The sequence below is a fragment of the Poecilia latipinna genome, unplaced genomic scaffold (assembly GCF_001443285.1).
Source record: "Poecilia latipinna isolate Pla-1442-1.1 unplaced genomic scaffold, P_latipinna-1.0 Scaffold218, whole genome shotgun sequence".
Taxonomy (NCBI): Eukaryota; Metazoa; Chordata; class Actinopteri; order Cyprinodontiformes; family Poeciliidae; genus Poecilia; species Poecilia latipinna.
Window position 1 is genome coordinate 349,768 of NW_015112834.1, and position 15,097 is coordinate 364,864.

Consider the following 15,097-nt stretch of genomic DNA (forward strand, 5'->3'; position numbering starts at 1 on the left):
TCTAAGCACTTATTTCACAGAATACAGTTTCATCTAAGTGTAAAGCATAACTACATGATGTAATGTGATGTTACCTTTCCCTCCTTCATGGCGTTCATGATGACCTTCTCCAGCCCAGTGGCCTGCTCCTCATCAGTGGGAATGCCTGGGAGCACCAACATGACAGAGGAAACTCAGGATGTACCATAGAACCGCTCACTCGTAATTTCACAGAACTATGAATAAATTACAAGAAACTATGAGTCAAATCCAAACTATTATGTTTATAACGGCGATAAAAACGCCCACGATAAGACCCGAGCAATCACTTTCCTGAGAGATGGGATTGGGTCATGAAGGTAGCAGCTCTGAATAGAAACAAATGTAAAGCAGATGACTGACAGAACCACCGACCCTCAGTTATCTAAACCCAATCTGACCTCTTTGCTGTCACTGTTAGGCTAGTGCTAAGCAGCAGGTTAGCCCCTAGCTTCGTTTAAGAACATCTGGATATTCAAAAGCAGCTGAACGCCGACAAGCAGAAAATGAACTTATTACAACCTAAGAGATTTAGCGGATTTTTACGACAAGAACCGAACGTTTCCTGGCAGAACTTGGAAGAGAAAGCGTTCCGCGGTCAGACGGACTAGCCTAGCTAACACTTCAGTATGTTATCTGGATGGTTGTGTGTCCGTGTCGGCCTCACCTCCAGCCGCCATGCTGCGGCTCAGAGCCGGAGCCCGGACAGCCTGGCAGGTTGTCACGGCTCTCAGCCCGGAGCGGAGCAGTAACCTTGCAGCCATTTCTCCTTCAATGTACGGTTGTCAGTCAGTAAAGACTGATGGACTTCTCCTTCTTTTGTGTTTTATTGGCGGATGGCAACCAGCTTAAGGTGCATTTACCGCTACCTACCGGACTGGAGTGTAGTCATCAATGATATTCAGAGGGAGTTTAATAATACACATACGGTGTGTATGAGTGCGCAAATTTACACACACACTGATAAACACATATATGTATATGAATGCACATGCATACACACATACATATACACTTTTAAATACGATTAAATAACCATGTGATTAATGGACTTCTTCCTCCGAACAAGCTTTCCTTCTAATTCAGTTACATTCGCGCCCCCTGTCGGTCTGGTCCATCAAAGTACTTGCATGGCTCTTCAAAACCTCATTCTCCACCTTCTATATTCTGTTTTCATTTTGTGTTATGTAAAAAAAGTTTCATTTTTAATAATAATTTTCTCATTATTCACTTCTGTTCTTTAAATTTCCCATAGACTCTGTTCTTTTCCCCTTCCCTTTGCTTTTCCCCTCATTCTCTCATTTACGTCGCCTATTTAACTTCATCAAAACATAATACACACTTTCTTTGTCTCCTCACCTATCACAATTATTATAATAAATAAATTATATTATACTATAAAGATTCACTTAAGTATGTATAACCTACTCAGTCTGTCATAATTAGATTTTCCCTTCTGTTTCTTTCTCTATAGTTCTTTGTTAGATTTTCTTTCACAACCTTCCTTTCTCATCTTCATTCCATCTTTTTTGCATTTCTATTTCTTTTCTTTTAATTATTGATTTACCGTCTGGAATCTACACTATTTTCTTCCCCAAATCTCTTTCAACAAGTTTTTTTTATGCTTCATTTTGAATAATCCAACAAAACTGAGTATCTATTCTGCCCCTGAATAAATTGTATTTCTTTAAGATCTTCTGTTATTCCCTGTAGCTTGCAAGTTTTCTATGGCTGCCTTGGAATTTCTGCACCGTTTCACCTACATCTACTGTAACTTACTCCACCCAGTGAAGGCTAATGATTATCTCTATTGTAAATACAGGTAATTGATTATTGTTTCAGCATACATAATTCAAAACCTGGAATAAATTATAGAATTTGAATTTCTACATACATGAGTATACTTTTTAAGATGATTATACAGGCTACCTTAAACATGTTCAAAACTCCTCCAAAGCAGTGGAATTAAAACTATTCTGCAAAAAACAGGTTACTGCCAGAAACTGACATCTGGTTCTCTTGCCATCTCTCTTTGTCAAGAGAGCTTAGTGAGATGAAAGCTGCACTGAGAGAAGCTTGTGGAAAACCAGGACATCTCACATATTGAAGCCAAATCCAAAACTCAACTACTCCCTCTTGTGGACAAATGTGTTAGTTAATAATACGACTTTGAATCCATTTTATTATAATAGTTTGACAGTAAAATCTGATTGTAGAATGTTTGAGGAATTTTCTAATATGCACATTTTAACTCTTGGCTTCACAGTGCAGCTACCAATTCTTCCTGTCATGTTTTTGCATGTGTACCATTAACTGTAACATATTTATCAGATAAAACATGTAATAAATAGTGCCAAAGAGACATGCATGAGTAGGAGTTCTTAATGTTTATTGGTTGAATAACAGCAGTAAAGTGGACCCACTATGACAGCGTACAGTACATAAACCAGAGTAAACTGCCTGAGTCTTCCAAACACATTGTATCTGTGTGGAAATGTAACAAGTAAAGCAAAGACTGATGAGGTCAGCAGGTAGATCAAGTAGAACAACAGAACAAGATGAGTGAACCAGGAAGTACGCCAAGCTGGAAACATCCTGCAGGGCGTGGATAATCTCACTCTTCTTGTACTGAAGGAGGAATGAATATTGCGACAAAAAAAAGCTATAAAAGGTACAGATGAGTGCTAAAGGCGTAAACACACACATCTGTACAGGTTACAGGTCTGAAGGCTAGTGGGGCAGCTCATGAGGCACCAGTTTGTAGTGGGCACCACAGGAGGGGCAGCGCTGGGACTCGCCCTCATGAAGCCAGAACCAGACGATGGAGGTGTTGTCTTCCTCACCTGCACAGAGGATGAAGGCAAACATCGTTATGAGCGTATGTGCAATCGCTCCCCACAGCGAGCTGCTACAGGAGGACTTACAGATGCAGCCCACAACCCTCTTGTTAGTGATGGAGGGAACCAGGTGGGGGTCGTTCTTGGAGCCAGCGTAGCTCTTAGGCTTCATCATGTTGAAAGGATCCTGCAAGGAATAGAGGAAGATGCTGATTATGTGAAAATGTAAAATAACTTGTTTTTGTTCATGTTTTATCAATCTAAACCCCTGCTGCAGATTCATTCAGCTGACTCTACACAAGAAGAACCCCACAGAATATTTTTTAAATTTGTCGGGTTTTTTATGTCGCGTTTCTGCACTGCTGATTGTAACACTCACTGTTCCCTCCTTCATGGCCTTCATGATGGCCTTCTCCATTCCTGTGGCCTGCTCCTCATCAGTGGGAATGCCTGGTGGAGCAGCAAATTATTCACTCATGTAGCTCAGGTAGAATTCATTTTAGTAACATACAGTGATGGTGACAACATTAATGAGATCATTCAACAGTTTTTTTTTTTTACCTCAGTTGTTCTGTAAATGTATTGCTACACTTTAATTACTATGATTCAAGTAAAATCAGGAATTCTGCCCTAAAAAGTCAGATCTTAAAAGTAACAAATTCTGTTTCTTATTTATTATTTATTCTGTTTCTAAATGACATTTATTTAAGCAGATAAAAAAAAACCCACTGAGATCTAAACCTCTTTCAGAAGAGTGACCTGGGTAAGAAAGGCAGCAGCACACGTCACCATAGATAAAACAACAGAAGTAACAAAAACAGACATTAGAAATATATAAACGCCAACAGTTAGACAATGAAGGGCAGTAATAATTTAAGATTTAAAACAACTGATACTGTTGACAGTGTATCTATTGTCAGTTTTGTAAAACTTTGCAAAATGCATTCAGTGAAACGAGTTCTGACAATTTTAGTCCACAATATATCACTAAAACCTCACCATTATCTGTTCTCTCAAATTACAACAATATTTTCTGGAAATATAGTTGCAACATGTTGAGCACCAGTCAGCTATTTGCTCTGTATTCAATGTGACGTCTCTCATGAAACCAATATACTATTTAAAAACCTATTTCATTATTTTCAAAACTAGCCGAAATAAACACAAGTTCCTACTTGTTCTGATAATTAAACGGCGTGGCTTTATAGAACGAGAAGCAAATTAGATGAAACGATATTAACAGATATGGACAATTTCCCTATGAAGCCCGGGGTCTATGAAGTTACAAACAGAAAGCGGTCCGCCGCAATGAATTTAATTTGTTCTAACAATGGCTAATCTCTCATTTCGGCGCCTTTTCTGGGTGTTCCTGTCGACCAAAGTCCCGTCCTCACCTCCAGCAGCCATGCAGCGCCTCAGAGCCGGAGCCCGGGCAACCCGGCAGCTCGTTGTGGCTCTGAACGCGGTGCGGAGAAGTAACCTTGACGCCATGTTTTCCTGTTGAGGGATGGTATTCTTCGTCGTTTTGTTTGGGTGGGCTAAACGACTCAAAAGCGTACTGCTGCCACCTTCTGTTTGTTTTTTATACCAATCAGTCTGTGTGAGCTAAGAGTGATTTTCAAGAGGAGGTCGCAGCCCCCTTAGCGGCCACCACAATGTGGCTTCACAATGTTGAAGATGAGAGAAGAAAAATACAAAAATAAATACTTAGTTTTTTCTTTAGAAATAATTTAATTATGTTTTTATCATAAAACCTACTCTGTTTTTTAATCATTGTTATAAGATATAATAATTTATTGAAATGTTATTTGCCACACTCATCTGTCTGATTGGTTGCTAGTTAGTCAAATAGCATAGCTAGCAAGTGTGAAACAGACACGTTTCTGATAAGAAAAAAACAGAATAAACTGTCCAGCAGTGAAGAGAAGTGTGAAAAAAAAATTCTAAAAGTTGATGTTTGTTTACATATTTTGTAGCATCATCTGTGTTTTTACAAAGGGGGTCCAAGGACAAAAACAAATGCTGTTTTGGGGGGGTGGCACAAAAAAGCTTAGGAACTCCTGGGCTAAGATATATATAAGAACAATTTAAAGGAGTAATGTCTCCTTTAAACTGTTATGCAGTTTCTGCCAGTAGACATGTTGAAGTGTGTCTACATCAGAGTCATGGAGGACAACTTCTATAATTTTCTGCGGTCTTAGAGAATGCAGCAGTGGATAAAAGTACAACCGTTTCTCAAATTCTTGAAATGGGAAAGGAGTAGTTGTTTTCCAGAAGGGAACTCCACTGAATGCCCCTACAAGCACTGCACTCCCAAGACACTAACACCAAATGTCTTTATTGTCAAATCAGTCTGACATAAAAGAAACCCCAACACAACCACTGATGTTCAACATATACTAGGATTATATGGAATGAAAAATTGGGTTAATGAAAAAGCTAAATTATTTATTTAACTAATTTTGTATTTATTTCACTCATTTTATACATTTATTGATTTATTTTACTGATTTTTTTTATTTATTTCACCCATTTATTTATTTATTTATTTTTGGCTGTAATGGCTCTCCATACAAAAAGGTGTGATTACAATATTCAAAATATGCAAAACTCACTCAAAGAATGAATATACTTGATTGTTATATTTTATTTATCCACACTTTTCATTTTAAAGGGGTAGGATATTCAGTTGATGGAAGTGAGCTTGTTGTTTCGTCTTGTATGTAAATTGTTCCAATGCTAAGCTAAGCATAACTCCTAAGCTTCCACTTTATATATTTTAGCACAGTAAAGAACACAATATTAGCTAATATGTTTGCCCTAAAATTCTTAGATTTTCATGGGGTTCTGGGCAACTTGTCTGCAGATGTCATTTCAGATTAGTTGTATTTTTACCCAACATTTTTGTTTGGCAACCAAGAGTGTTGGTCACATTTGATTTGAACAAGAACTTTAACAAGAAACAGGCAGTTTCCTTTAAGGGAACATTGCAGAGTGAGACTGAAGATTGGTAACATTTTATTCATTTATTTTCCAAGCGGGTGGTAAACAAAGACATGAAAAAGTTAATAATCCATTTTCATATCATGACTGCCACGGTTTAGTCATTAAGGAGCTCCACATAGTTTGCAGGGAACAGGCCGTAGTTCCCATCAGGTCCAAAGCCTCTCCACCAGCCTTCATCCAGCATCTCTATCTCTGTTATGATGTCATCTGGGTCAAAGGTGATCTCAGTGTCATCAGCTGTGGATGACAGGCAATCCAGGTAAGAGGGAAAAAATGGAAAGTCCAGATGCTGTTATCTTTTATTCTTTAACATTTTTAACTTGCATGCTTTTGTGACGGATCTGTCAGATAACATTTAAGCAATAATAATACACACAGATGAAAAAAGGAGTTTACATACACTACTTTAAAAGGACATCTCAGTTTGAGTTCACATGGAGTCACCAACTCAGTGCCAGAATAATGAGGGTTTTTTTTGTTTACATTCTTCAATGTCTGTAAGGTTCACATCAACTGAGTACTGCCTTTAAACTGTCAGATGGGAGGAAGGAGTAGAACCAAAGTGCAGACAGCAGAACGGGACGTCATACAAGACACAATTTAATGAATGGAGTCCAAAACATTTACAAAAGCTGGAAACCAAAACATGAAACGAGGGGCAACATGGAATAACAGAGCAAGGAGCAAACAGTGAGGGAGTTTAAACTGTAAACTGTAAAGGGACGTCTGTATCAGTACAGCTCCAACATAAAGACAAGCATGATGTGTTTCCTTACCAGCCTGGTAGTCATACAAAGCCCTGGCCTTGTACCGCTGCTGTTCTCCATCACCTGGATTATTATAGTCCTGAGACTAAAATTCAAAAACATCAAAAACATTTCATTATATTTAAAGGCTCCATACACAGAGAAATCTATGCAAATGATATGGAAACCATGACAATAAGCTGAAAGCACATAAACCCCATTACTGTCATCCAGATGGGTCACAAACACTCATGGGTGTCCAGGTATCCATCCTCTGACACACAGAGCAGACTCACCTCTGTCTGATCCTGGTAAATATTCTCATACAGATTGTCAGCAGTGCCAACTGGATCTGGACTCTGGTACAGATCCTGCTGAACTGGACTTTCAGCTGTGGGAGAATGACAGGAATGAATAAACATGGCAACAGAGGAATTACACAGAAAACGTTTTCCAGATCCTGAGAAGAGTTCTCTGTCTGGTCGTACCGTCGCCTCTGAAAGGTTGTTAGAAGTCTGCTTTAGGTAGAACCTGGAGAACCAAAATGCTTCTGTTCTCATTGGTTTGGAGTCATGGTTTAAGCTGCCATGCAAAATAATTTCTATCATTTTTTAACAACCACAAATGACACTGTATGTCTTGAGATAAACTGATGTTTGCTTATGAATGAAATATTTAATTTGGAACTCTGATAATTATAAATATATCAATAACATGGTGTGAATCTGTATCTGTATCTTTGAAAAACAAACTTCCACATTTTTTCTACGTGACAGGCTAAACCTAAATATCAAATATCGCTGTTTAACTTTTAACGGTGATGCTGCAGTAAACTCATGAGTAAACATCAATTGTCCATAGCAATTACTTTAACCAGTTGGCTCCTTCAGTGTGGAGATTAAAAATGTTGGTTTCTTTTCCATGAGATGCCATAAAAACTTATCTTTTTTCATTCTTTAGCAGACTAACTGGGTTTAGAGTTTCCTGGCAGTGAAAATTTCCAATTTCTGGCTAATAGACTTGGAATAAAAGCATGTAAGTGTTTGGATTTTCTAAAATGAAGCCTGAATGGTGAATGGAGTGAACTGATATTGTGGTTTTCCTGACAAATACACAAACATTTGTGTATTTATTTTATTTTATTGTCATTGTTCAAGAAAGAAAGCACAACGAAATTAAAATTTTAAACGTGTGACAACAGGAAGCTGGAATCAAACCTACAACCATCCAGGTGCAAGACGACTGACTGACTGACTGACTGACCTCCTACTGAGTGTTAGCAGTGTTGAGCTTTATAGCTCATGTTTAACAGAACTTGAAAGGAAAACACAAATGATGCATTTTGGGGTGTAAAAGGTCAACATGATGTTTGGTGATGTTACAGCCATCATACCTGGAGTCATTTCATCTGCATCATCATCAAACTCATCTGACCACTCTGCCTCCTCAGTGGAACCGTCCTCTGTAATCAGACAGGAGAAAAACGGAAACATTCAACTCAACACAGTACAGCCTCGGTTCGCTAACGGTGGCGCAGCTACCATAAGTAGCTGGGATGATTTAGTGGAAGCCATCTTAAAGGAAACGTAGGTCTAAAACTACTTGCAAAAATAAAACGACCCGATTAACTGTGATGTAGAGATAATCAGCAGTGGCAGCCAAAAAGACAAATTATCCAAACACAAACTATTCAAAAAGAAAAATTCAGTGCAGAAAACTGCTGCAATATTTCTGGCAGCACTTTGCTGACATCTGATCCAGGCTAATCATACCTGAATGGAAATGATCATGATTAAATTACTGACACTTGCATATATAGAGCTCAACAGGAAGTGTGTCTGACCTGCAGGCTGCTCATGTGAAGTCACCGTCTCTTGGAGGGTGGGCGAGAAAGCTGCAGCAGGAAATGAAGGCAGTTCAGGTGTGGCTGAGGAGAAGCGGTTGGTCACTGGGTAGTGGACGTCCGGCGGAGGACTCTGAGGCTTCACTGCTTCTTCAGGCTCAAACAATTTCTGAGACAAAAATGTACTTTGGAGCTTCCCTGAAGGCAAAAACAGGAACATCAACCATCCATTCTCTGCTTAGTGTCAGCAGAGGTACTGTAGAAACTAGTTACTTTTAGGAGTGATTTTACTACACTGTTTTTTCTACTTTTATTTGAGTAATTTCATTATGAAGTCGCTCTTAATTCAGTAAAATTTTTGGATTCTTTACCCACTGAATGAAGAACAAACATGTTTTAATCAAAAATTCACCAGACACAAACACAGACCTGCAGTTTTTGTTTAAGTTTCATATTGAAAGAAATTGATTTGGAACATTATTCTTTTGCTTGATTTATTTATTTTTTTTTGTTATATGAATTGTCATTTTGGTCCTTAAAATATCACAATTTCTTTATATTTGGTCCATCTGATGATGTAACTTTTAAATATTAAATGGTTGATAACTTTATCAATTACTCTGGAATTGAAAATACTTTTTACCAGATACTTTTTTACTCTTCCTTGAGTCATTTCTTGGACGGCTACTTTTTACTTTTATTTGAGTAAAAATATGTTGAAGTAGTGCTACTCTTACTTCAGTACAATGTGTGGGTGCTCTGCCCCCTCTGAGTGTCAGTTTGTTGTGTTTCTGACCTGGTCTGGATGTAACAGGAGACGGTGTGTTGGCCTCAAAGCTCTGCTCCCTCTGCTTGAAGATGTCTCTGGGATTGAACGCTCTCTGAGAAATCAGAGACTTTGCCTCCTGTGAATGAAAGAAAAGACACATGACCTGTTAGAGTCTGAAAATCTAAAGGAGAGATCATCTGCTATGGTACATTTAGATGTAAAGAGAAACAGCCAATCAAAAAGCTTTTAAATGGTCTAATGCCTGAAAAAAAGTGTAGGATATTAAAATGATTTTCTAGTCTGATGCTTAAACCACAATTTTTACCTCCAATTTCAGAATGTTCTGAACTTGTCACTGTGGTGTAGTTTTCTAATCCTGGTGGATAAAGTGGTATTTTGAATTGTTAAAGGGGCAGTACTATGTATTTTTCCTGCACATGTTATAAAAATGTTGTACATATCAAATATGACATAAAGGACATTTTGCTTCCTGACATTTTGCTTTCAATGACTTGAAATTGGGCTTCTGCCTCTTTAAAAACTCCTGCTCCTTCTGAAACTCTGCCTTCAGGAAGTAATCACAACATGGCTCCTCTATTAAAGATTGTATATTGAGCTTAGTATGTGCACAGTTTGCTAACTACTGGTGGCTAGTCTGAAGGAGCTCAGTGAGGGAGGGCTGCTCTGTGAGGCAGAAGCTTAGAAACTGAATCCCTGAGGAGGAGCTTCGCCTTGAGGGCGAGGCGAGGTGTAAGCAGGTGTTTTGCACAGCTGAATGGTTGCCATGGAGATTAAACATGCACCGAACTATCAAGGTAACACACCAGGTATGTTTTTGATTAGGGAATAACTTTATAACATGATGTGGAGGTCAGAAAGTTTGATTTTACATAATACTGCCTGTAGACATTTGGAAAAACAGGAGAATCCAACTTGGACACAAATAGTTACTAAATTACCTAAAATATTTACTCATCTGCCTTTACACACATGTGAAGACACACTCTTGATCCACAGGGTTTAATGTGATACTATGTTGCATAGCATCCACATGGTTTTATGGGAGCTCTTGACCATTCTTCCAGAAGTGTATATGTGAGGTCAGACATTGATGTTAGACGGGAAGGCCTAACCTCAATGTTAGCTGCAGTATTAACAGTTACTATCAATGGAACTGTAGAGCTAAGCCCAACTCCTGAAAGACAACTTCACCCCACAGTGCAGTCTGGTAAGTACGGTTTAGATGGCAACTGCCAAACCCAGACAGTCGCATAATTCATTACTACAGAGTACATGTCTCAACTGCTCTAGTGTCCAGTGAGCCTGATGGAATATTTAGTAGTGAGGAAATTCCAAGACTTATTCCACACATTTGAGAAACAGTCTGCTGGATTCTGTACTCCTCTGTTCATGGAAAGGATCTGAATAACTGGATTGAGTGTTTAGTGAATACAAGTGTTTTTAATGAGCTACAGCCAGTCAGTCATACTTACATTAGCTTTCTGCACAGATGCTGCAGCATTGATTCCTGTTACCTTCTTCGAATTTTCCTGCTCATTCTACAACATGGACAAGAAAATTAAATCCATTATCTGCAGAAGAACATAAGAATTGAAAAAATTTAAACATCATATGTAAAATATCTTGGAACTCTCACTCTGAACCAAGAACTCTAACAACAGGAAACATTGACTGGGGGAAGACTAATGAGGAAGAGATAATCCACACACAGTGGAAGTGTAAGACAACCATTACTTACTGTACTTGTCTTGTTTTCACATCCTCAGTTTTCACTTTGATACTTTTTGCCTTTCTAAAAGTTTATAAATCACTTTTATAAAGCCTGTTGCTGTTGTATCAACCGTCCAGACCACCCAGGCCTTCTGGTTCAAGTCTACTTTCCATCCCCAGAGAACTCAAATGGTAGCAAAGCTGAGATGTAGAGTGTAGATGGGATGTTTTGGTGTCCAGTACGTGCCTCAGATGTGCTGGATGAGCAGATACCTAAACAGCTGATAAATGGCATTTACCATAGGTGCTTTCCCAGTCAGGCAGCCTGGATCACTTCAACTATCCTGGTTGTTGTTTCTGTTACTTTTCAATGAATAATTTACACTCAAATGTGTCTCTCCTTACATCCAACAGTTCATTTTACTTATTATTTGCTTGATTTCTTTCAGCACATGTGCAGAATTTAGGACAAGGACAAGGGCAGATGGAAACCCCCCAGAGAGAACCAACCTGGAATAGTCCAGAAGACCTTCAGTCACATCCTTGATGTTTTCACTCACCAGTCGCTGTTGCTCACTTTCTCGTTCCTCTTCATCTCTTCTTTTCTGAAGGCTCCTGCCATGTAAAAAACATACAAACATTCCCACTGAGTCTTTAGCTGCTTGGTTTGCATGTTACTGTGCAGTTCTAACTCACCTCTCTAGTTCAATCTGATGAGCTCTGTCCTTCGTTCTTCTCTCCCTCTCTTTTGCCTGTTTCTCATCCAACTCCCTCATTTCCCTCTTCGCATTCTGCCTCTCCTGCTCCGCTCTCTTTCTCTCCTCCTTTCGACGTAGCTCCTCATCCCGCTGAGAAAAGACAGACATTTGTCACATTTGCAGATGCAGATGCTTGTGTTTGTAAGACTGCTGGTTGTGCATGAAAGAACAAACCTGAGCCTGGTCCCAGAAGTTATCCTTGTTGGTTTGCTGGATTTCCTCCACAGCATTGACTTTTCTGTACACAGAACCCTGGTATACAAGCAAAGGAGAAATTGGTTGAACATGTGAAAATTTCTATATTGACCGGCAAAAAATGCTGAGCACAAAGATTAATACTCAAAAAGAATAGTCAAAACAAAAGGTAGAGGTGGAGTCATCAACAGTCAGTCTCTCCAGGATGTTGCAATGTTTTTTTGTAATTGTTGCAGCCTATAGTTACTGATTTTGCTCCACATTTTTTGTAAAGTTGAAGTCAAAGTTGCAAATTGAAAAAAAAAAAAAAAAAAGTTGAAGTTGAAGTTGCAGCACATAACCTTTCTAAAACTGAAAGGTTATGATTTAGTTAGACTGTTTAAAATGCAAATTATATTTCCAAGTACTATCTTGAAATATCATCCTTAATACAAATCAAATCATGTCCTGAGGAATTCTCAATTTCAAAAGAATTCACATTGGTCATTCAATTTAACATGAACTGTACATACTGTATCCGAACACTTCAAAATCTCTTTTTCAAAGAAAAAGAAAAACAGGTCTGAGAATCATCCGATCTATGGATGAGTACATTTTTTGTGTAATTTCCTTTACTTAACCATTTATTCTTTCTGTAGAGGGTTATTCTATATTAAGTTGATTTAGTTAGACTGTCTATAACTGGCTTTGTGGTATTTGGTTGCATCAAATCGAAATGTTTCAACTAAGCCTAAGACTTCCAGTAGAACTCTTTCTGGAACTCATGGGACGATGGTGGTGACAGTGGAAGGGGTTAATTCTGCGGTTGGCAGGTTGCTGGTTCGATTCCGGCTCTTTTGTCTTGTTGTGTCCGCCTTGCCTGCTGGTGCAGAGCAGCCAGACTGCCTAAGGACTGCTGTGGCCACACCCATCCCATCAGCATGTGAAAGTGTGCATGGATAAATGTAGTGTGAAGTACTTTGGAGTCCTCTGATCTTGATAAAATGATATTAAGTACATGTGTTAAGATTTCATCATGTCTGTGATAAAGTCTGAACAGCAGCTGTGAAATTGCTGACAAAGACGGAACCTATGAGGGTCTGATGACAAAAGAAACTTTAAGACGGTATGTCTGAGAGTTTTGTGTCTCCTCACCACTGGTCCTCTTGGTGCGTCGATGTAATTTTGCTGTTTGTGAAAGTTATAATTGGCTCCGGAGGCTTTTGCAACTTTAGTCAAAATGGTCTCTGGTTCCACGTCCTCCTCTGTGCGAGCGTTTATGGTAACGTGAGCTCCCTAAGATCAGTCACATCAAGACGTTAGAGGGAAGGAGACAGGACGTTTAACTGCTTTCAAACCATCCAATCACAACATAGCAGAATCACACCTACCTTCAAAAAATTTGCTATGGCGCTGAGATGGTTGGCACACATTCCTTTACGAGAGTCCTTCACCCCTTCACCAGTCTACATACACAAACATTCATAATCTACATGTATTTTTTTCCATCAGGTTTTGCATTATTATTGACAGAAAATGAAAATCTGTGTCATTTTTTTTTTTGTGTGAATTAACTGGAAAGCCAGCCTGTCTTGGAGAGGTTAGACAGTGCTGTGAAGTGTTTGCTCTACAAGCTTTTTCAACTTTAGCTTTTTTGCCACACTTTGATGTTTTGACACATGAAACAAAGTTTTATCTAAGACAACATAAGATAAGCAACAAATGGCGTTTTCAAATTGTGACTTGGTTAAGTATCCGATCCAAACAACCTGACCCAAAGTTAAGAAGAAGATCCTCCTGTTAAGGAAGATGACTTAGTGGTTTCTGTGCAGGAGGAAGCTGAAGAAAGAGGTCAGTGACTTTTACTGGTAGGCTACTGTATTTGTTTGAGCAGCCGTGTTACAGACGCTGTTATGAAAAATCATATACAGTTCATGTATGTCACTGCTAAATATTTAAATAAAAGTTTAAAAATCTTTCTGTGTAAATATCTCATGCTTGGACTCCTGGCTGCAGCTCATAGAAAAGTGGTGTGTATATGTGCAATTATTTTTTTTCTTTTTAAAATTAGGTGTGCGCAAAAGTTAGGAAATTACGGTAGTAATGATTTTAATAACTTTCTTCTCCTGTTGTAGTATGGGAATCTGTGTGTGTGTGTGTGTGTGTGTGTGTGTGTGTGTATGTGTGTGNAAAGACATTTGTCACATTTGCAGATGCAGATGTGACAAATCTGCATCTGGTTGTGTATGAAGGAACAAACCTGAGCCTGGTCCCAGAAGTTATCCTTGTTGGTTTGCTGGATCTCTTCTGCAGCATTGATTTTTCTGTACACAGAACCCTGTAATATAAGCACATTAGAAACTGGTGAACATGTTGTGACAATTTCTACATTTCCTGGAAAAACGTACTCATCACAAAGATTAGTACACAAAAACAAATGCAAAAGCAATGTAGGTGTTGTGGTCAGTTTTACACAGTGTCAAAAGTTTGGGCAAATAAATACCATATATATATGATATTGGTAAATATTGATAAATACTACCATAACAGCAGTTTTATTATTGGTTAGTGCAACAGTGTCTCTACAGGTCTGACTAACAAATCAATCCTCCAGCTGCAGCTGATCCAGAACACTGCTGCTGGAGTTCTGACCAGGGAGATGGAGAACATCAGCCAGTTACAGTCCTTTGACTGAGAGAATAGATTTTAAAATACTGTTAGTTTATAAATCACTGACCGGTTTAGCACCACAATACATTAAAGATCTGCTGTTGTCTTATCAATCTTCCAGACCTCTCAGATTCTGGTTCTGGTTTTACTCAGTATCCAGAACCAGAACCAAACATGGAGAAGTAGCATTCAGCTTCTATGCATCACACATCTGGAACAAACTTCCAGAAAACTGGAAAACAGCTGAAACACTGAGTTCTTTTAAATTTAGACTAAAAACCCACCTGTCCAGACTTGCTTTATAACCATAGCAAATGAAACATTGACCAATGTTTTGATGCATAGTGATGATGTTGATGTTGCACAGATCAAAATGTAATGTTTGTCACTGGTTTCTCAACTGATGACTGTATGTTTTAATGACTTTTTATTTTGTGTTTTTATGATGTGAAGCACTTTGAACTGCCTCGTTGGTGAAATGTGCAATACGTGATTGATTGATTGATTGATTGATTGATTGATTGATTGATTGATTGATTGATTGA

The 15,097-nt window shown here is 38.6% G+C and overlaps 3 protein-coding genes across 3 annotated transcripts in view; all 3 read right to left on the reverse strand.

The window, feature by feature from the left end:
* Positions 1-967, reverse strand: part of LOC106947036 (cytochrome c oxidase subunit 5B, mitochondrial-like) — a 5,957-nt gene extending 4,990 nt beyond the window's left edge. Inside the window, exons 1-2 of the mRNA XM_015031812.1 lie at positions 686-967; positions 75-145 (exon numbers count right to left, since the gene is read on the reverse strand). Of these exons, the coding sequence (XP_014887298.1) occupies positions 75-145; positions 686-782 (168 nt within the window). The 5' untranslated portion in view covers positions 783-967. The remainder of the gene's footprint in view (positions 1-74; positions 146-685) is intronic.
* Positions 968-2,386: 1,419 nt separating this feature from the next.
* Positions 2,387-4,395, reverse strand: LOC106947037 (cytochrome c oxidase subunit 5B, mitochondrial-like). Its single transcript, XM_015031813.1, has 4 exons — positions 4,250-4,395; positions 3,235-3,305; positions 2,943-3,042; positions 2,387-2,861 (listed from the first exon to the last, which is right to left on the reverse strand). The coding sequence occupies exons 1-4, from the start codon at positions 4,344-4,346 to the stop codon at positions 2,749-2,751; spliced, it is 381 nt and encodes a 126-aa protein (XP_014887299.1). The 5' UTR covers positions 4,347-4,395; the 3' UTR covers positions 2,387-2,748.
* A 1,461-nt stretch (positions 4,396-5,856) lies between these two features.
* LOC106947038 (drebrin-like protein A) overlaps positions 5,857-15,097 on the reverse strand; it is a 17,068-nt gene continuing 7,827 nt past the window's right edge. The window contains exons 5-16 of the mRNA XM_015031814.1: positions 13,274-13,348; positions 13,038-13,178; positions 11,883-11,960; positions 11,647-11,798; positions 11,511-11,565; positions 10,713-10,778; positions 9,247-9,355; positions 8,451-8,648; positions 8,001-8,069; positions 6,904-6,998; positions 6,638-6,713; positions 5,857-6,098 (exon numbers count right to left, since the gene is read on the reverse strand). Of these exons, the coding sequence (XP_014887300.1) occupies positions 5,956-6,098; positions 6,638-6,713; positions 6,904-6,998; positions 8,001-8,069; positions 8,451-8,648; positions 9,247-9,355; positions 10,713-10,778; positions 11,511-11,565; positions 11,647-11,798; positions 11,883-11,960; positions 13,038-13,178; positions 13,274-13,348 (1,257 nt within the window). The 3' untranslated portion in view covers positions 5,857-5,955. The remainder of the gene's footprint in view (positions 6,099-6,637; positions 6,714-6,903; positions 6,999-8,000; positions 8,070-8,450; positions 8,649-9,246; positions 9,356-10,712; positions 10,779-11,510; positions 11,566-11,646; positions 11,799-11,882; positions 11,961-13,037; positions 13,179-13,273; positions 13,349-15,097) is intronic.

What these genes read in the sequence shown, in the direction of transcription:
- LOC106947037 (XM_015031813.1), bottom strand. Translation starts at nt 4,346, where the DNA reads ATGGCGTCAAGGTTACTTCTCCGCACCGCGTTCAGAGCCACAACGAGC. An exon ending in GCGCTGCATGGCTGCTGGAG is followed by an intron (nt 3,306 to 4,249) that starts GTGAGGACGGGA and finishes CTGCTCCACCAG; the next exon opens with GCATTCCCACTGATGAGGAG. An exon ending in GAGGGTTGTGGGCTGCATCT is followed by an intron (nt 2,862 to 2,942) that starts GTAAGTCCTCCT and finishes TCCTCTGTGCAG; the next exon opens with GTGAGGAAGACAACACCTCC.